This window comes from Eleginops maclovinus, chromosome 22 (assembly GCF_036324505.1).
Source record: "Eleginops maclovinus isolate JMC-PN-2008 ecotype Puerto Natales chromosome 22, JC_Emac_rtc_rv5, whole genome shotgun sequence".
Classification (NCBI taxonomy): Eukaryota; Metazoa; Chordata; class Actinopteri; order Perciformes; family Eleginopidae; genus Eleginops; species Eleginops maclovinus.
The window spans coordinates 5872848-5893424 of NC_086370.1; the positions used below are offsets into that span (position 1 = coordinate 5872848).

At 41.0% G+C, this 20577-nt stretch overlaps 2 protein-coding genes across 2 annotated transcripts; one reads left to right on the forward strand and one right to left on the reverse strand.

Moving 5' to 3' along the window:
- Positions 1-8312: 8312 nt before the first annotated feature.
- On the forward strand, positions 8313-9565 carry LOC134858319 (putative nuclease HARBI1). Its single transcript, XM_063874146.1, has 3 exons — positions 8313-8985; positions 9070-9185; positions 9381-9565. The coding sequence occupies exons 1-3, from the start codon at positions 8556-8558 to the stop codon at positions 9522-9524; spliced, it is 690 nt and encodes a 229-aa protein (XP_063730216.1). The 5' UTR covers positions 8313-8555; the 3' UTR covers positions 9525-9565.
- A 455-nt stretch (positions 9566-10020) lies between these two features.
- LOC134858318 (myb/SANT-like DNA-binding domain-containing protein 4) lies at positions 10021-11829 on the reverse strand. The gene is made up of 7 exons (XM_063874145.1): positions 11452-11829; positions 11195-11262; positions 10840-11013; positions 10690-10748; positions 10540-10599; positions 10350-10412; positions 10021-10266 (listed from the first exon to the last, which is right to left on the reverse strand). Exons 1-7 carry the CDS (start codon positions 11604-11606, stop codon positions 10117-10119), a joined length of 729 nt encoding a protein of 242 aa, XP_063730215.1. The 5' UTR covers positions 11607-11829; the 3' UTR covers positions 10021-10116.
- Positions 11830-20577: the final 8748 nt, after the last annotated feature.

The window sequence follows — 20577 nt, forward strand, 5'->3', positions numbered from 1 at the left end:
TGGGACATATTTTGTTTCCAATCATTTTGTGATCATTTGATGTTTTTGCAGGCTCCTTTCTCCCAGCACATGTAATGCTATATTTGGTCCTAAAGTCCTTACAAAAGCCTTTATTTGATGGCCTTTTTATACACTTGTGTAACAAAACCCTGAAATTACGCACCACTCCTTACAATTGTATTTGTAATAATAGGTTGTTGTGTATTCGGTACAGTAGCCTGTAATAGCACACTTAACCTTCTTTTCTTCAATCGTTCTCTCTCCATTGACAAATCAGAGTATTGCGTAATGACTATTTAACATAGGTTAGCAGCATTGCAACAATTTGCGGATCCCTAAAATGTGTTTTGGCTTGTGACTCTTAACAGTGAAACAATGTGACCCTTTGTCATATGTTGCATAAGACAGTATTATGAGCATATCATACCCAACATACCCAACATTTCAGTAATAGAAATACTTTGTATTGTGTAATAGAGAGTTGTGTTTTTCATAATTCACCATGGGCACAACCTGCAAGTCTGTTCACAGGCTATAAGACTGCTGAACTCCTGAGCTCTGTGAATGTCTACTCACATCTGTTTATAGTACACACATATATATATATATATATATATATATATATGTGTGTACTATAAACAGATATGTATGGCAGATGTGTATAATATATATATATATATATATTATACACATCTGCCATACATATCTGTTTATAGTACACACATATATATATATATATATATATATATATATTATACACATCTGCCATATACATCTGTTATACATAATCTATGCATCTGTCCATACCTCCTCATACAACAGTGTACAGTATTTAAATACTTTCAATGTATTCCACATATGTATATATTTCACATCCTCAAATCTTTATTGTTGTTATTGTAAATATTCTTCTCTCTTTTTGCACTATTTTATTTATCTTATTTGCACCATGTATGTTGAGTTGTTGGAGGAGCATGCGACATAAGATTTTCATTGCCAACATACAGTGGGGCAAAAAAGTATTTAGTCAGCCACCAATTGTGCAAGTTCTCCCATTTAAAAAGATGAGAGAGGCCTGTAATTTTTATCATAGGTATACCTCAACTATGAGAGACAGAATGAGAAACAAAAATCCAGGAAATCACATTGTAGGATTTTTAAAGAATTTATTTTCAAATGATTGTGGAAAATAAGTATTTGGTCAATAACAAAAGTTCATCTCAATACTTTGTTATATACCCTTTGTTGGCAATGACAGAGGTCAAACGTTTTCTGTAAGTCTTCACAAGGTTTTCACACACTGTTGCTGGTATTTTGGCCCATTCCTCCATGCAGATCTCCTCTAAAGCAGTGATGTTTTGGGGCTGTCGCTGGGCAACACGGACTTTCAACTCCCTCCAAAGATTTTCTATGGGGTTGAGATCTGGAGACTGGCTAGGCCACTCCAGGACCTTGAAATGCTTCTTACGAAGCCACTCCTTCGTTGCCCTGGCGGTGTGTTTGTGATCATTGTCATGCTGAAAGACCCAGCCACGCTTCATCTTCAGTGCCCTTGCTGATGGAAGGAGGTTTTCACTCAAAATCTCACGATACATGGCCCCATTCATTCTTTCCTTTACGGATCAGTCGTCCTGGTCCCTTTGCAGAAAAACAGCCCCAAAGCATGATGTTTCCACCCCCATGCTTCACAGTAGGTATGGTGTTCTTTGGATGCAACTCTGCATTCTTTCTCCTCCAAACACGACGAGTTGAGTTTTTACCAAAAAGTTCTATTTTGGTTTCATCTGACCATATGACATTCTCCCAATCCTCTTCTGGATCATCCAAATGCCCTCTAGCAAACTTCAGACGTGCCTGGACATGTACTGGCTTAAGCAGGGGGACACGTCTGGAACTGCAGGATTTAAGTCCCTGGCGGCGTAGTGTGTTACTGATGGTAGCCTCTGTTACTTTGGTCCCAGCTCACTGCAGGTCATTCACTAGGTCCCCCCGTGTGATTCTGGGATTTTTGCTCACCGTTCTTGTGATCATTTTGACCCCACGGGGTGAGATCTTGCGTGGAGCCCCAGATCGAGGGAGATTAGCAGTGGTCTTGTATGTCTTCCATTTTCTAATAATTGCTCCCACAGTTGATTTCTTCACACCAAGCTGCTTACCTATTGCAGATTCAGTTTTCCCAGCCTGGTGCAGGTCTACAATTTAGTCTCTGGTCTCCTTTGATAGCTCTTTGGTCTTGGCCATAGTGGAGTTTGGAGTATGACTGTTTGAGGTTGTGGACAGGTGTCTTTTATACTGATAACGAGTTCAAAAAGGTGCCATTAATACAGGTAACGAGTGGAGGACAGAGGAGCCTCTTAAAGAAGAAGTTACAGGTCTGTGAGAGCCAGAAATCTTGCTTGTTTGTAGGTGACCAAATACTTATTTTACCGAGGAATTTACCAATTAATTCATTAAAAATCCTACAATGTGATTTCCTGGATTTTTTTTCTCATTTTGTCTCTCATAGTTGAAGTGTACCTATGATAAAAATTACAGGCCTCTTTCATCTTTTTAAATAGGAGAACTTGCACAATTGGTGGCTGACTAAATACTTTTTTGCCCCACTGTATGTTGTATATGCTGTGCATATGACCAATAAAACCTTGAAACCTTTTAGATATATTAACCATAGTTTAACGATATTGCACATTAGAAAAGTTTGAAGAAAGATAAATCAGCATATCCTTTAAAAATACAAATCAAAGGCTGAATTTGAGGCAAAATTATTTCCTGTTATATATTTAAAACAGATATTCAATTGCTTTTTAGGTATTTCCCTTTTTTTCTCTACACATGCACACACTGTCTTTTCTCTGTTCTGTTTTCCAAAGAGTGCTGAAGCTTGAAAGCCTACAGGTATATCAGTCTGATTTTTGCTCAAATCTGAAAAAGGGACTGGAATATTTGATGGGGATGGGCCCCCATAATCAAGTCGAAATCTCCGTCATTATCCTGTATCAGCCGATCCCTTTTCAAAAGGCACAGGGAGTTACCGGTGTTTTACATGAATTTTGGAGCTAGGCTGATACTGGGAGCCGAATATATTTGTCAGGTCGAGCCTCTTTTACAAATGCGCTGCTCAGTCTCTCTCTCTCTCTCTCTCTCTCTCTCTCTCTCTCTCTCTCTCTCTCTCTCTCTCTCTCTCCCTCTCACACACACACACACACACACACACACACACACACACACACACACACACACACACACACACACACACACACACACACATAAAACCTTAATGGCAAAAGCCCAAATGAAGGGGGTGAGCAAACGCAGTAAGACTTGTTCTGTGTGTATGAGAGAGATAGAAAATGTTTTTTTAAATATACATGCATACCATTTACTGTAAGGCAAGTTGGGTTTTTGGCACTGTTTAGATTTTTTTCTTACAGAAATATTTGTAGAAAGACACTCTCATACTGTATCTATTCCGGGATGTAACCTCCGTCTCATATCACTGTGAATTGACAGAAATGTTGAAAACACACGTGCCTGGAGTGAGAAACCGACAGAAAAACACCATGCTTTCAAGTTCTTTCCTTTGCAGAAATCTTTTAAATATGTACTCTCTTTATTCAGTTTTTTTTTTTCTCTTTTAAATGCCTACACAAGACCCATATTGTCAAGCACCCTAACATGATGTCAGATTAAGTGAAGGAAAATGTAACCGAGAAAGTGAGAAAGATTAGTGTGATATTTTTTAAATTGGGATGGATTAAGCTGCAGGGTGTCTTCATTTTTTAGTCTTTTGTGAACATCTATGTTGCCTCGGATGTGTTGAGTGTAAACGTGGACATGCTACCTTAAGGGGACATCTGTTTGCCTTGAGGTGGGGGCAAACACTTATAGTGTGGTTGTGTGTGTGTGTGTGTGTGTGTGTGTGTGTGTGTGTGTGTGTGTGTGTGTGTGTGTGTGTGTGTGTGTGTGTGTGTGTGTGTGTGTGTGTGTGTGTGTGTGTGTGTGTGTGTGTGTGTGTGTATGTGTGAGGCCACATGGGAGAGTGGAGGCGGACGCAAATACACCAGAGCACAAATGGCAGCGCTGGCAGTTTCTCCATGTTGGAGCAGGTAACTGCAGGTAAGGGCAGGGGGCTAGGAGACAACAACAGCACTTCACTTAGGCCTAATGAGGAAGGTGTCAGGGTCAGAATGTGAGCAATTTGTTGCACGCTTCTGTAGTGATATGGGAAAGTTGACTGAGAAAAAGCTGCAGTCCTCAAGTCTCTACCAAAGCCATCCCAGAAAGCTAAAGAGAACAACATGCATGTTAGAGAGATGTCATCACAAGGATAATATGTTGTAATCTTTTTATCGTAACAGATTACTGGCTTGTTTATGTACAGCTCTTTATAGAAGGATTAGATGTAAAACAGTTGTTGATATACAGTATATATTATACATTTAATTATGTTTATTACAATTATATTTTTATCTAATCTGTATTATTATTTTGCAACAACTTGATTTATTCTGGTTTCTTTAATGATCCCATAGATTTGAGGAAAATTGTTAAACCTATTTATTTGTATTAGAACATGTGGAGATTCTGACTGTGGTTACATCATTTCTTTGATAAAAAATCTCCGAAATTTATTAAAAAACATATTAAAACATGTTTTCCAAATCTGTAAAACTCAATAAAGAGAGTATTGTTTTAATCATCTTTTTCCTGTAGTTTTAACATTTAAATGACAGGGCAAAAAAAAACTAATAACAAATAATAATACTAGATTTAAACGAGTATAGGAGTTTTATTTATTGTTTCCATTTCATAAATCCAAGACAGATTATTAATTTGCAATGATAGCATTTTGTCCTTCCTTTAGCAAAAGAGACTTCAAACTTATCACACATTGGTTTCACAGGCTGCCCTATTTTTGTAAAAAAAAAAAAGAATAAATATATTTTTTTTAGAAAGGAGCTTCAAACAGGAGTCATGTGAACAGAGTGTAGTGCTCCTGTCCTGGGGCATGAATTCCTTGTGAACACCTTGGACTACACTCAAAGATGTGTGCCAAGTCCCCCCCCCCCCCCCACACACACCCCCTCTTCTTCTCCACCACCCGACTCCACGACCGCCTCGACCACCACCCCAGAGGTGAGGTCATGGTGCTGGGATGGAGGTTGACTACCCTTGAGCACTGAGATTCAGGCCAGTTTTTCTCAAACTTCCTCTCCCTGCACTGCTTCTAAGGTTGGAGCCAGGGTTTGGTGGTGGTGGTAGTGGTGGGGGTGGGGGGCTGCTCAAAGTTGCTGGCTAGGGTGCCTCGTATCTCCCAGGGCATTCAGAGAGACATCCTCCCATCGCGAGAAACCTCTGTCAGGGCAAGAAGTGCAGTAACCGGCCAACATTTAGCATCCTGCTGTCGAGCAAGAAGTGGGAAAAGGTCCTCGAAAGTTCCACAAAAGAGAGGTAGACATCGCCCCGAACCACTCTTAAGAGGTCAGCTATTTATTTATTTTCCCTTCCTCTTTCCGTTACTCCTCCGGGGTGAGGTTACAGCATGGAAAGGTGAGGCTGAGCTGATCCTGTGCCGAGGGCAGCAGTCACCTCGAGCGCCTGGCTAACGCTAACATCCACAAGCTCCAGTGTGGCCGGGATGAAAGGCAGATGGAGGGGAGCGAACTGTACTGGGCTCCACAGTATTGATGTGGGAGAAAATGAACTGACTCTTCCATCGATCTGCAGAGGGAAAATGTAGAAATAGAAACGGTAAATCTGGCTCTCTTGACTAACAGCTTAACGGCGGCCATCTTTTCTCCCCCTCTCTGCTTTTGCTCTTTTTGCCTTCTATGCAAACCGGGCCAATATTCCCACATTGATGTTTTTCTCGAGGGCAGTAAAGCATTTGAAAGCTATATTGGCTTGTTTTGTTCTCCTCTAGATGACGAATGCTGTGTTTTCATGATCAATAGAGCAGGCCTGAGTTACTGTTGTTAAAGTCACTGTTGTTATTTGGGAAGCACAGGTCTAGCGGTCACCCCCTCAAACATCCCTGGAAAATATTCTAACTTGGTCCGATAGAACTGCTTATGGAATATTTCAAGCAGGCTCAATGTGCTGTATGCTTATTGTTAAGTTTCATTGATGTAAATAAAAGGCTCTAAAACTTTGACCTCCAAAACTGACAATCTATGATGTTTCAAAGGAGCTTTTGTACTGCAATTTTGTCCTCGAGAGATTATTTGCTCACAATTATAAGATGCGTAGACCTACTGTAGATTGACCACAAACATTTCTAATATTAAATACGTTTAATGAGGTTAAACCTTCCCCATTAGGAAAGGGTTGTAGGTTAAAATGCTTCAGACGTAATCAACATGAAGCTTAAAGACAAAGATTCGAGTAAGATTGTTCTGTCCCATATAACAAAATTAACACATCATATCTGTGGATGAGCATTCTTGATCAATACCAAACAATTTATCTAATTGCTGACATTTCTGTAATTTAGATGTTCTGTTTCAGCTTGAAAGATTTCCCTCTAAACCAAAGAAGGAATTTGCATCATTTTCACATGATTTTGCGAGTTGTTATTCATGTTGGGTGAAATTAACACTGCGCTCAACCAAAGACAGAAATAGACCAAATTAGCCTCCCCTGTCCTTACTAAAAACATACAAAATTGAAATAAAAGAGCATTAAACACATTTTGCTGGGTGGACCCCTTTTTATTTATTTTTTTGGAAACCAACTTACAACAACAAGTCTGAGCGCCTTATTGGGGATCAAATAATTGATGGACCTATATGATTTGCACATAGAATATACTGTTGATTAAAAACGTTTGAACAAGGTTAGATCACATTTAGTGTTCTGGTGACTCAATAATACAGTACATGTAACATCCTGTTCACAATTATGTGCCCATTAAAGACAAAAAGCAACAGTCCTTATCACAAAAACAACATTGGTCCTGCTTACCTATTGAAAGTAAATGAGGATACATAGGGGCGTTGCAATGGGGAAGGCAAACTAGGCAATTGCCTAGGGGGCAAGCTGGTAGGGGGCCCCAAAAGAAGGTTGATTACATTGGTCCAAAGCAACGACAACATTGAAATGGCTATGTGAAAATCACTCCAATGACATCTCCAGAACCCCCCTAAAAGGGTCCTATCGCTACTTGGGAAGGGGCCCCTCAAAGACAGCTGTTAACATTGGTACACAACAGCGACAACATGAAACCCCCGCTGCAATGACACGTCGGGATCCCCACTAAAGGGGGCCACATGTTACTAGCGCACTGTCAAATGCTTCGTAATTTCAGCGCGGCCTGAAGATGAGGAGGAATGACACTTCAGGGCATAATAAAAAAAACAGAACCAAGAGGAAGAGGAAAAGAAATAAACGTGACCTTGGTAAGTGAGAATATGTTACACGGAATACATTTGTTGTTTTGTCCCATTAAGCGTCAGAAAAGGTGGTTCTCATTACATTGTTAACAACAGCTAGCTAATCAGTAAATTAGTTCACTGTGTCTAAAAGCAGGCTGTATCTCTCAGAATGTGTTGGTACTGTTAGAAATAATCAATATATTGAAACGGAACATTAAAAGATAATTCACTGTTTCAGGACGGATCATATTTGTCCACATCCGGTAGTATTACCGGATGTTGTTTTAGCCTCAGGTAGCATATAGCTAATAGTGTATTGTATATATGAGTAGAGGGAGAATGTCGCGTGGAGTTACATACTAAACACACCGCCTCTACCTCTCACTCATTGATGCTGCAATGATACTATTGCGTGTTTAATAACTGATAAACCTCAGAAGGATTGCATAATAGAATATCGTATGTGAGCGCTTCAGGACATCACTAACAAGATGGCGACGGTGACGTCATAAGAGGACCCGCCCCCGACGAAGTCAGCCAATAGAGGAATCCGGAGAACCCCATGTGACAAGCAGCCAACATGATCCAGCCCCCGTTACCAACTAATGAGAGCACGAGACCGGAGCACGAAGTTGTTTATTGTATGACCGAAAAGGGGTTGTTCCAACAAAACATGTTTGTATTGTGAAATCGAGCTCTCTGTTGTTCCGGACCGCCAGACAGTAACTACTGATGAGCTCCACTCATCAGTAGTTACGGCCTGTGGACGCGTGTACCGGACTATTGAGCCACATGTGAAACTTTTGTAAAACCTACTGCTGCATCCTTTTATTAAATACTCCTTTTAATACTTATAAGAGGAGCTTCACTTCGTTTCTTTTAATCGACTCCTGGGCTTCGAATAAAAGAACATTTCCTACAGTACAGGGGCCTGTACTACGAAGCTGGTTTTCTGGCTTACCGGGGTAACTTCGAGAGTAACTTGGTCACGTGCAGCGTATGTTGCTGGTTAACCCATACTACGAAAGTTGGATATGTTAAAACCGAGGTATGCTGCCATGGCAATATACGTAGGATCCCAAAACTGGTCTTCCCAGTTTTAGTTCTTGGTTAACCCTAGGTTTCCGATTAACCACACCCTATTTAGACACCACTCCTCCACCGACATGTCCCCTAAAGACAATGCCAGCATACCTGGACGATCCGTACGATATAGGCGCGCAGATTGTGAGGGGCTCTCTTCGGAGGGCGAGGGTATTTAGAGACCGCCAGAATCCGCTGGCGTACCCGGACGATGTTCTCCATGAAAGATATAGATTCTCAGCTGAGGGAATTCGTTACCTATGCCAGCTGCTCGAGGCGGACGTCTCTAATGTAACCCGCCGAAGTCAGGCCCTCACAATCGAGCAAATGTTATGTCTTTCATTGCGCTATTTCGCCAGCGGACAATATATGTATTCCATCGGTGATGCTGAAAACCTGAGTAAGAACACTGTATGCCGGGTGATACGGAAGGTGGTACTTGCTCTCACTAAACTGGTGGATGCATTTGTTGTATTCCCTGGCCATTTGCCTGCACGTCAGATAAAAGAAGGGTTCTATGCAATCGCTGGTAATATGCCACTAATCTAAAAATAGGTAATTTGCACATTTCATAATTGTGACTGGCAACTGATTTGACTAACAAAATATCTAGGTTTCCCAAGAGTAATTGGAGCCATTGATTGTACGCACATTCCTATCAGTGCACCCCTGGGAGAGCATGAGCGGGATTTTGTGAATAGAAAGTCCAAACACACCATCAATGTCCAGGTAATACACAAGACTAACAGATTAACAGTAGGCGTACATTGTACAGTCCACGATTCATTGGAATAGGTAATGTCAACCTGTGAATTCCTGTTGTCATGTAGAATGATTTCCTGTCCTCTGCATGGGGTGGTGTCATTTACATGCGCAACAGCATGCCTCACCTGTTATGTTCCTTACCTGTGCACATATTCTTAGATGACATGCGATCACCACTATATGATCACAAGCCTGGATGCAAGGTGGCCAGGGTCAGTCCATGACTCCCGTATATTCAGAGAATCATCACTGTCTGACAGATTCCACCAAGGTAAAAGTCCTATATCGATTTACCTGAAGTAATATGCTTTAATAGTGAACATGAAATCAGTGTGACAGTTGTTTAATTTTTCCTCCATTTCATCTAAGGGCAATTTCATGGAATCCTGCTGGGGGACCGTGGCTACGCATGCATGAAGTTCCTCATCACACCATTTCCTGATCCACAAACAAGGCAACAGAGATCATTTAATCATGCACACAGTGTCACTAGGGCCAGGATCGAAATGACATTTGGCATATTGAAGGCCCGATTCGCCTGCCTGAAGGTCCTTCGGGTCAAGCCAGACAGGGCCTGCCAAACCATAGCAGCATGTGTGGTTCTTCAGAATGTCGCCACAATAAGGAAGGAAAGAGTGCCCCCTCATGATCCTCCCCCACCCCCTGATATTACTGATCCAATCACCCTGGATCATCCAACAGGCCGTGCTGTCAGGGATGCCATTACCAACCAGTTTTTCCAATGAATTGTACACACCACAAATTAAATGCACAAAAATAAAGACATGTCACACCAATCTCTGATATTATTCATTTATTAGATGACTCTCTTTCCTGCAAGAAGAAAAGGTGACGAAAAGCCAGATCAATGACACACATATAGGGTGTGGGTAGCCTATATATTAATGGAGTGATAAGACAATACCTTCTTCTCATGTTCCAGCTTTTCAATTTCTAATTCCAGCTTTCTGATCTCCAGCCTCTTCTTTGTGCGGTCTAGCTCCAGCACTTTCTTGTATAAACTGCGGACATTGTCCACTGTGGCCTACACAACCCCCACCCCATGTTGTACACATTAGCCTAGTATGCATTATATTCAGTAATTAAACAAGGAAGGAGAAACTGTACTTTGTCTGACTGTGAGGTCCCTGGGAGGGAGGCTTCAGGAGGGGAAAGCTCCTCCAAGTCCTCCTAACACACACACACACACACACATTGCATTAATGACACAGGTCACTTGATTCAGACAGTACTGACAAATGATGCTCACCCTCCTAGGACATTAATGTGGCATATAGTAGCAGTAAAGTGTTTTAACCTGCATGTGTGTGTCGGAGGGGGCTGTGAGGGTCTCGTCATCATCATCATCATCATCATCCTGAAAAGATTCAGAATTTTACGCTGCACCCATACTTTAGGGGTGACATAGCCTAATTTACATGTCATGGATGTTATCCATTTGAATTACCTGTGTCAGAGGATGAATGCATCCTGGTGGCTGCAGGGTTGTGATGTTTCCACCCTCGACTGCATGCAACAGAAGACACATGTTACTGATGATTCAGGGGAAGAAAGCCAAAATACTCTAACATGAAGAACGATGAATGCCATACATTACCTTGCACATAGAGGGTGGACATTTCAGCTGCCCCAGGGTTAGACTGTACCCCTGCCACCCCATCCATCATCACCCTGCCACTGTTGTTGGCTAGGGCCAACTCTTCAGCAAGAGTAAAGGAGTCTGGTGCCCTCCCTCCTCCTGTGCGCCTTATTTCTACCTTCTTCTTGTTGGCTGTTAAAGACAGACACATTTAGCTCTCTCTGACAAGACACACACACACACACACACACACACACACACACACACACACACACACACACACACACACACACACACACACACACACACACACACACACACACACACACACACACACACACACACACACACACACACACACATTCTTACTTACCATTCTGAATGATGTTTTTGTACTTCATCTTCACCTGCTGCCAGGTCCGTTTGGCGCTGCTGGTACCTCTGGAAGTATTTAAGGGACATACACAGAATTAGTGAAGGGGACTAAACATTCAGTTGTCCTGCTTCAGTTGTGGTTGCACATACGATACAGTAACGTTCCGACTGTTATTGTACATCGTCCTGACATACTGTATTCAGGTTGGGATTATTTTAACGGACATATAGAAGTAAAGAAATAGGCCTACTTACGAATTTACGCGGTCTGTAATTTGCTGCCAACACCCCAGTCGCGCCTTGTTTGCTGCCGCGGTGTTGGATTTAGCAGCCAGGGTCGGTTTATACTCTTCATAACTCCTCATTATGATCTCGCATTCCTCTTCTGTGAAATAGGGAGAGCCCGCCATGATCGAGAGTGTTTTTTTGCGCTGGTACCACCCCTTTTATGTGAACGCGCAGTAACTCTGGTTGAGTGAACACAGGTTCAGCTGATCAACTTCATAATCAGCGTCGTAGTACCGTTTAAGACCAATCAAGATGTCCAGGTTTAGTCAACCCCGGGTTACCGCGGAAACCCTGAGTTAGTTCTAAGTAGGTTGAACTCCGTTCGTAGTACAGGCCCCAGGTGTGTAAAAGATAAACAAAAGCTATGTTATTAAAAAATAAATTAGCTAATCCAAAGTGTTTCTTTCCTCCCATTAGCAGAATAATCAATTGCTAACAATACAACAACAAGGACAACAATGCTAACAACAGCTAGGCTACTCTGTCAGTGAACTAGCTAGTTCGGTCCAAACTGTCACTAAAGCAGTTGAAAGACATTATGCATCTCCTTGAATTGGCTCTTAAATGTGTTACAGTATACACAATCTTAACTTAAGCTGGAGTGATGTCAACGGCTGTGAATGATTTCATGTATATCTTAACTATTGGGTGTTTGTCCACTTTGCTTGATTAAAATATTAAAACTCTTTTCCTCTTTTTATCTCTAGGTGCTTTGCTTACATTTTTTGTCCTCAAAAAGATGCCTCAACAGCTGACGGTAGGATGAATTTATTATGAGTTGACAGTGAGTTGCTCCCCAATTTAGATTATTTGATTTAATATGGCCCCACAGATGTTTGTTTTTAAGCAATGACTTCTTATTTGTATACTTTTTACTTTTATACTCATTTATAAAAATAATTCCCAGCCATACCATCAACTTCAAGCCATGATGAGGAGGTGTGTGTGTGTGTGTGTGTGTGTGTGTGTGTGCGTGCGCGTGTGCGTGCTTGTGTGGGGCCCCCCAGGTCTCTTCTGCCTGGGGCCCCCAGAGTGTCTTGAAACGCCCCTGAGGATACACAGTATAATGATATTCACTTGTCCGCGATACCAGAAGCCAAGTGACAGCTACTTGAATGGCTAACATTGAACCGACGTTGCTAACGAGTTAACCATCAGCACAATTGCAACATTTAGCTTTTCTCGACATTAGTTCCTACTGTTCTCTTAAATTCCCCCTGTAATTTTATGCACTACTCCACACTACTTGTTATACATAATAACTTATTTTTTAAAGAAGAAAAATAAAGCTCTCGTTCTGTCATAGCAAAAAAACGTTGGCTTGTTAGCTTAGCTCGCTAATGGAACATTAAGGTCATAACCTTTTTTCAGAAGATGTTCTTGAACCACTGACTCTTGTTTTAAAGCCTCAGCCCTTCAGAGGAACCGTTTTATTCTTTGGCAGAATAGTCTGTTTAAGTTTCAACACCAAATTAGTAACGGTAGCTTCCTCTATTTTTAAGATGTTTATAAAGATGTTTTATTATGACTCTGGGTAATCAGCAGTGAGTTTGTCAGACTCTGTGCTAGATAAGAGAATGTCCATGACTCTCGCCCCTTGGCTCTCCACAGAAATTAGTAAAAGTAAAATAAGGAAGACGGAAAAAATAGAAACAACAGGACAGCTCAACACAAACAATCAGCACATTTGATTGACAGGACTCGGGGTTGCCTGGCGCCCATGGGACCAGACTTTATTGTTTGAGCATCACAGGGTGTAGAGTCGAGACAATGAATTATGATGAACACAAATACAAATAATCAAACTTAATATGATCGTATCAGTTATCATGCATAGTATTTAAATAGTAATGTCCCAGACAATCTTGCTGTTACTGGATATATAACACAGCATTCAATATCTGACTACTGAGTGGCACAGAAAGTTATTCATTTGAAACATTATGTGCTATCTTGAGGATTTTAATACCCAAAAAATATAACAATAAAGAGGGACAATTAGGAGTTTTCTAAAGCTTTGCTGGAATGTAACTAAAGTAAATACATTAACTTTTCCTTAGGGCTGTACTTAAGTAGAAATCTGAGGTATTTGTTTTTCAACTGAGTATTCCAACATTATGGTATTTTTAACCCACCTTCATTTTGTTGTGTTCCATAACATTTATTTTGCAGATAGTTAGCTACTCTGCAGATTTACACTATTAAAAAAAGAATATATATAAAATATGACATATTTTAACTTTTACATTTTGGTGTGTTATTTTAGGTAAAGCTAACCAGAAGCATATAAAGTAATTAAATATAAACAGCGCTTTTACCAGATGCAACATTAAAAGGAGGAATGCATCAATGCATCAATAAATATAGTAAAAAAATCATATGATTCTGACAAAGGCAATACCACTACCCCTTCAACCCCCTTTCGGTATTTCAGGTATATTTTGATGCTAATACTTTTGTACTTTTACTTCTAGTATTTTAACAGTGTAGTTTTGCTAGTTTTTCCTTTAGATCTGAGTACTTTTTCCACCTCTGTGTGCAATGATTAAAACAGGACAGATTAGGCTCCTCTCTTCCAGTACAGTGTTGTGTTTTTTTGCTGAATTTAATTTTTCTTCCCAGCCAGCTCTGAGCACAGTCTGCACTGCCTTAGTATTTTTATCTTGCACATCATGCTTTTAATTATTGGACATATTGAGCAGCGTGTCCAATGCACGATGGCTCCACTGGAATATTCATGTCCAAAGTTGTAGGAAAGTGGAAAGGGGAGGAAAGTGAGCTGTAATTGTAATTAGTGAAGAACTTGGTGCTGCCAATTCTCAAAGGAGCATCCGAGTCACCTGCTGTGTATGTGTGAGTGTGTGTGCATGCATCTGTCCTCCTGGCTTAGCGTACCTGGACACACCGGGGAGTGTGAGGAGCTCTCTTGGCTTAACTAGGAGACATACCTGTCTGTCTCCTCGCTGCAGGCTGAAGTGGCTAGTTAGCATATGCGCTGCCATGCGTGCGTGTTTACCCTACACATTGTGTGTGTGTGTGTGTGTGGGCGTGAACAAGCGCACGAGAGTGCACGTACCTCATCTCAAGTCTCACCGGAGACTTGTTGTCTAAGATTAATGAAGGTCACCGGAATCCTCCAAAGTATTCCGATAATTAAGGCTTTGTTTATCAAAAACAAGTTATATTAAGAGCAAAAAGATTCATGGTAATTATTCATAATCTTAACAATTCAAGTGTAGCCACCTCATTTGTGCCTTTAATTCTTCTTGTTAATGTTTTGCATAAATCTGCATAATTACTTGAGATGCCTGTTGTATTTTTGACAGCTACTCAGTTCGTGTGCACTAAAGGGTATCGAATGTGCCTCGCGCTGCATACTTAAAAAGCGCCTGTATGGCTGCAGCCGCGCAAAGCATATTTCAGCCATCAAGCAGGCTGGATGGGGCGCGGAGAATGGGGTGTTTTCTATCAAAGGGAGTAAATGGATGCTTCTGCTTCTCGCGGTTAGAATGAGGGCTTTTTACGAGCGAGGCGTCCCTCAAATCATCCTGCTAAATGAGGGCATCTACGAATAAATCCGACCAAACAGAAGCTGTAGGGAGTTTATTCTGAAGATCAAGTCCCCCTAACATAACATAATTCAATGTGTGTGTGTCTAGCTTGACACGTCTGAGGCGCCTACTGTATAATCACTGATGCCATAATCACATGTAAATGACCACTGCATGGAAATGCGCCCTCTTGGTTTACATAATCTTGTAATGACCTCTTGTAACAGTCTGTCTGTGATATTGGCCCTAATAGATTGTTGTTGCTCTAGTTTTTTTTTCAACTTATTTTTTTTTTGCAGCTTCTGCCCCTGGAATTACACGGAGAGTGGAGCTGGCCTATTAGCACTGTGACATGAGTGATTTAATTTACCCTACGTCTCTCTCTCTGTTACTCTGTCTCTGCTCTTATTTAGCATGCGACAGGCGTGGACAGTAATGTGTGATTGGTCTGCGCTGGATGATGATTTTAATAAACACACGCAACGGAGGAGGCCACAGGGTCAACAGTGTTTGGATTCATCAGCCGCACAGGTAGGATGGAGCTGTGAATGATGAGACAAACACACTTTCAGGAGATGGACTTGCAACAAACTCCTTTATTGCAGGAGTTTCTGTAGCACATACTCGCATGTTGAGAGAGACTAAAGCATCTGTGCTTCCTGTGTCCACCGCGTCACACTTCTCTGCGTACTCAGCCCACCATGCAGGCCTGGTGCTCCCGCTCAGAGAAACATGTGGCTCCGATGTTAATTGAAATTTGTCTAATGAAGTAAAGTTAAGAAACAAAGATAGTGTGGCTCCTAGGAGAAGAGCTAGGTACACAAAGAGAGGGCAAGAGAGAGGGGAAAGTAAGGAGGAAAAAAAAAAGAAAGCTTCAACTTTCTTTAATTATGTTTACCCAACAGGCTTTGCTTCCTCATTTAAATAGCATAAACATCTGGCCATGGCGCGCCACTAGCATGGCGGCAGTAGTCAAGCAAATCTTGTGGAAAATAATGAAATTAGATCCCTGGTGCTGTGACAGTGGAAGGGCAGAAGACATCCGCTCCATGTTAATAAAATTGCCATGAATGAGTGAATACAATTAGGAAATTGTCAGTGGCAGCAGTGAACTTTTGTAACTCACCGATGTTTGCATCATTCGATTAAGGCAGCAATTTGGACTTGTTTATTTGCGGCTGCTGTGGCTTTTATTAATTGTGACCCGGCAGTGATTGGCCTGCGATTAAAGCAGTCACATATGATGTGGCTGAGGTTGAGGGATGGACTGGTGGGCAGGCTGATGGAGGAGCTTCTTTTTTTATTATTGTTGTTTATCTCTGTGAGTGCATGTCGAGGAGGACAGAGCTTTTTGTAATTTTATGTGTGTTTATGCATGATACTCAACCTTTGAATTTCAGCAGCAAGGTTTTACCAACCACGTTCAGTTAATGTTTGTGAAATAAATGCACAAATATGTTTTATCTTAATCGCTCTGTAATAGTATTTTATGGAAAACTGTTTTATTTTCACCTTTACTCAATGCCAACATTTCAACTTGTCTTTATCTATTGGTACTTCTCTTAAAGCCCTTACATCATGTAAAGAACTTGAGTCTCCAATGTTTGCATTCCTGAAGCTAAATTTGAGAATTTCTAAAGACAAGATGTTGAAGTTACAGACACTTCCCAATGTTTGCTTACAATCAGGAATGGTTAAGCAGGGACAACTCGCAGACAAGATGGTTACCACACATAGAAACAGTGCATGGATTTTTTTGCTCACAAACAATAAAATGGGTTAACATGCTGGCTGCCATTTTTGGGCCAATGATTAGCTTCCATTCTAAATTCTGGTGGTGTAGAAAAAGTGGTTCTCAGGTTTATGTAAAAGATGTAGCATTGACCCATTACTCTTCTGTTATTGGTTACTCTTCCATCCCTCACCTACTAACACTAACCCTTACATTTATTTTTAAATACACTAGAAACACCTCCCATAATTAAGCAAAAATGCCAGGCATTATTTGGTTCCGGTTTTTCAAATTGATCAGATTAATAAATCAACCTAGGCTCAGGAAAAACATGACGGTCATTTTTATACTGGTTCTGACATTCAAGAGATTTATAGATGAATTAAAAAACTGGTTTGACATGTTCATTGATAATAGGAATTATCAGAGAGACTTCCTTCAATCAGAATTATTATTTTCATTATCACACCTTCCTCGATAATGGAGGATGGCCTAAAGAAAACCAAGAAAGGAATGGTTAGATTTACGGTTGTAGACACCAAACACATTACAGCAGAATATTAAAACAACACAAAATAAGGTAAGTCATCATAAAATTGACTTTTAATTTATACATGTTTAAACAATATGTTAAATCTTTAAAAGTGGAATTGGCTCGTTCGTGTAATTCCTGACATTTCTTGTTAAGATAGTCACTGGAAAAACTTTTGCACAGTTCATTACGTATGGCACTATCTTCCCTTCCCAGAAGACCTAGTCTGTGTACTATATATATATTTATATATATCTCTACAGACTGTGGCGCTTTGGAGTAAATCCTTTCGAATGCTCTCAGTCTTTATCATCTTCGCTCCTCGGGTCTGGCGTTCACCAATCTGAGTCCTCTTTGCAAATTTGAAGTAGTGCATCCCTACCCTCCTTGCTTTGTGCTTTCTAGAGAGAGCACTGTGTTTACTTTACAGCCGCACGCCGGCAAGGGAAGGGATTACATTTGTGGAAATGAGTTGTCATTTCAGGAGGTAATAATGGATTTGGGCCTGAGAGCTCGACAAACACAACACGGGGAGCACGGCGAGGATGAAACATGGGAGCCGACGTAGAGAATGTGTGTGTACATTGTGGATTTGTGTGCACACGGGGGAAAGATGGGTCCCTCACAAAAGCACACACACTATTTGGCTGGACATCTGTACAAAAGAGAGAGTACTGGTGGATTCTGCTGGGCTGTCTGGTTGGGGGGTGGATATCCCGCCACAAGATTCCTCCAATCTTCAAAGCTCCAGTCCGTTTGGAAGTAATCGTTTCCATCCCGGTTGCCAGATTGGGTTCGTCCTGTCATCACCGCTGTATTTACTGACAATGTTTTATCTTTTGTCTTGGCCGCCCTCAGAATTGCCTCCCTAGCACTTTACGCTGACTTGAAATGCCTTTTTAGTCTTTGGCTGGAGTCTTGGAAGTTCCATTCCTGCCTGCCAAAAGAAAACTTGGTCATACCCTTCTGACTTTCCATGACCTTTGGACTGAGCAGCAGAACGTCAGTCACATTAAGTCCAAGATCATCATCCATATGTTCTAAATACCGCCCACGTGCATAACGTGTCCATCCCCTGCAATATCTTCACTGTTGATTATGTGCCAAAAGTAGATCCATGAATTATTCTATATATTGACCTAGGACGGTTTAGGATCGCATGATCATTAATGATCATATCAAGGACTGAAATTGAGGTCTCTGTTCCGACCTAAGTTGGGCTCAGTAAACATTTTTTTAATCTATAACCCAAGTGCCAAGTGTAGAAATCACATTCTGCTCATTGTCAGGTTCATTCATTTTTCAGATATTAAGAACCTCTACTGGGACATGTCTCCATGCTTCAATGTTCAAAAGCTCTTTATTTTCTCTCATACTGCCTGTGCTGCAGCACCTCTTTTCACCCTCTGTCTGAAACCAGAGCCCAGACTGCTTTGATTGGATAGCTGGCCGGCTCTGTTGTGATTGTTCAATCACTGAGAGATGTCCCACCCCTTAGCCTATCACGTACAATGTGTTGGAGTGCTAGCCAATAGAAGTGCAAGTGTTACGAAGTGATGTCATTATATTGCGAAAAGACTACAATTGAGGCATTTCAGGTCCCCTTTGAGACTAGGTGAAGCAATGTGAAGTACACAAAAAACTACAGCTTGACTTTATTTGACTGCGATGTTTTCTCATTTTAGTTGGGTCTGTCTGGGTTTGACACACGTTGGTTGAATTGTCCTCAGCTGTATTTGGATTGGAACTCTATTGGTCTTGGGTCATTTCTTTTGAAGAACAGTTAATTGTTGAATGTATATGTGGAGTTTTATATGAAACTAAGATCACTTGTTAGCAGAAATCACCCTTACCAAACACTCTTGTGTGGCTCATCCTCAGAAATCTTCATAAATGCATTATAAAGCAAGAATGAAAGGCCAACGCACGCTGTAAAACATATCAAAAACTATGCTTAGAGTTGTAAATGATCAAGTCTCAAAATGATATTAAAAGAAAGAAAAAAAAAACATCTTACAAAAATACTGTTGGTCATACGTACCATTAAGGTACCGAGGCAGATTTATTTTACAGGCCTTTCAGTTACCTTTACTTAATGACGGAACCATATGCTTAAGCTATTGGGAATGTCTGTGCCTTGATGTGTGTCAAATGATCATTCCAGGGTGTGCAGAGGTGAGGGGCAAAGGGTGTTTGGTTGTAATATGAGTGGATTTGTTAAATAAGACACTTTGTCACATACAGCTGTTAAGTCTCAAAGCTTTTTTTTTAACATAATGTAAGCCCAGGACTTCTACATACTGAGCATTTCTTACAAAAGTGTCATTAAGTGAGTCTTTTACATTTCTATAGGTCAGGTGATGGAATATAATTCTGCTTTGTGTACGTGCTTAAGAATGTGTGAGTACGCATTTGCATTTGTGCGGAGAACAAATGAGTGTACAAGTATATCTACTTGTGCATTTTTGTGTGCATGAATACACATGTGTATTAGCATGTGTGTGTGCGTGTGTGTGTGTGTGTCATGAGACAGATGGGTAATAGCCCCTGTGCTGAAAGCGGGGCCCTGTGTAACGTGCAGCCCTGATTACAGACCTGATTACCTGCCATATGCTAGCTGAAGGGTTGAGGGCCGGACCAAATGAGAACAGTATGCATACGTTAAAGCAGCGTTTTTATAGCACAGTCATTATGCCCCCGCTCTGGCAAATGAAAACGAGCGTGGCAGGGAGGGAAAATAATGAAGTCGTAAAAAAACGGACGGGTCACGGTGCGTGGTCGCTTCCGCTGCCACCTCCCAGCTGTAATCTCATTGGCTGGAGGGGAAGGGGAAGGGTCCCCCGCTAAGATGATGGTGTAGGGACGGTTAGACCGCAGGGTGGCCCTGTTCAATGGAAAAGGGAAGATTGCACTTAAAGATCAAACTGCAACATTTTCCGTCTTAATTTAGGGAATGACTACACTGAAAAAACAGAAACATGGACTTTATTTAAAGGTATTATAACAACACATTTCACGTAACTGTATTAGGTTCGTTGAAATAAATAATATTAAGTTGAATACAAAATCTTAGGTTCAACTTGATATTAGTGCTTTAACTAACCTAGTACAGTTATGTGAAATCTATTGACATAATACATTCAATTAAAGTCAACGTTTCAGTTTTATCAGTGTATGAAACACAAGCATGTACTGTATGTGTATATGTGTGTGTGTGTGTGTGCGTGTGTGTGTGTGTGTCTGGGCCAGTGTGTGATGTGATTATGATCCTATTAGCC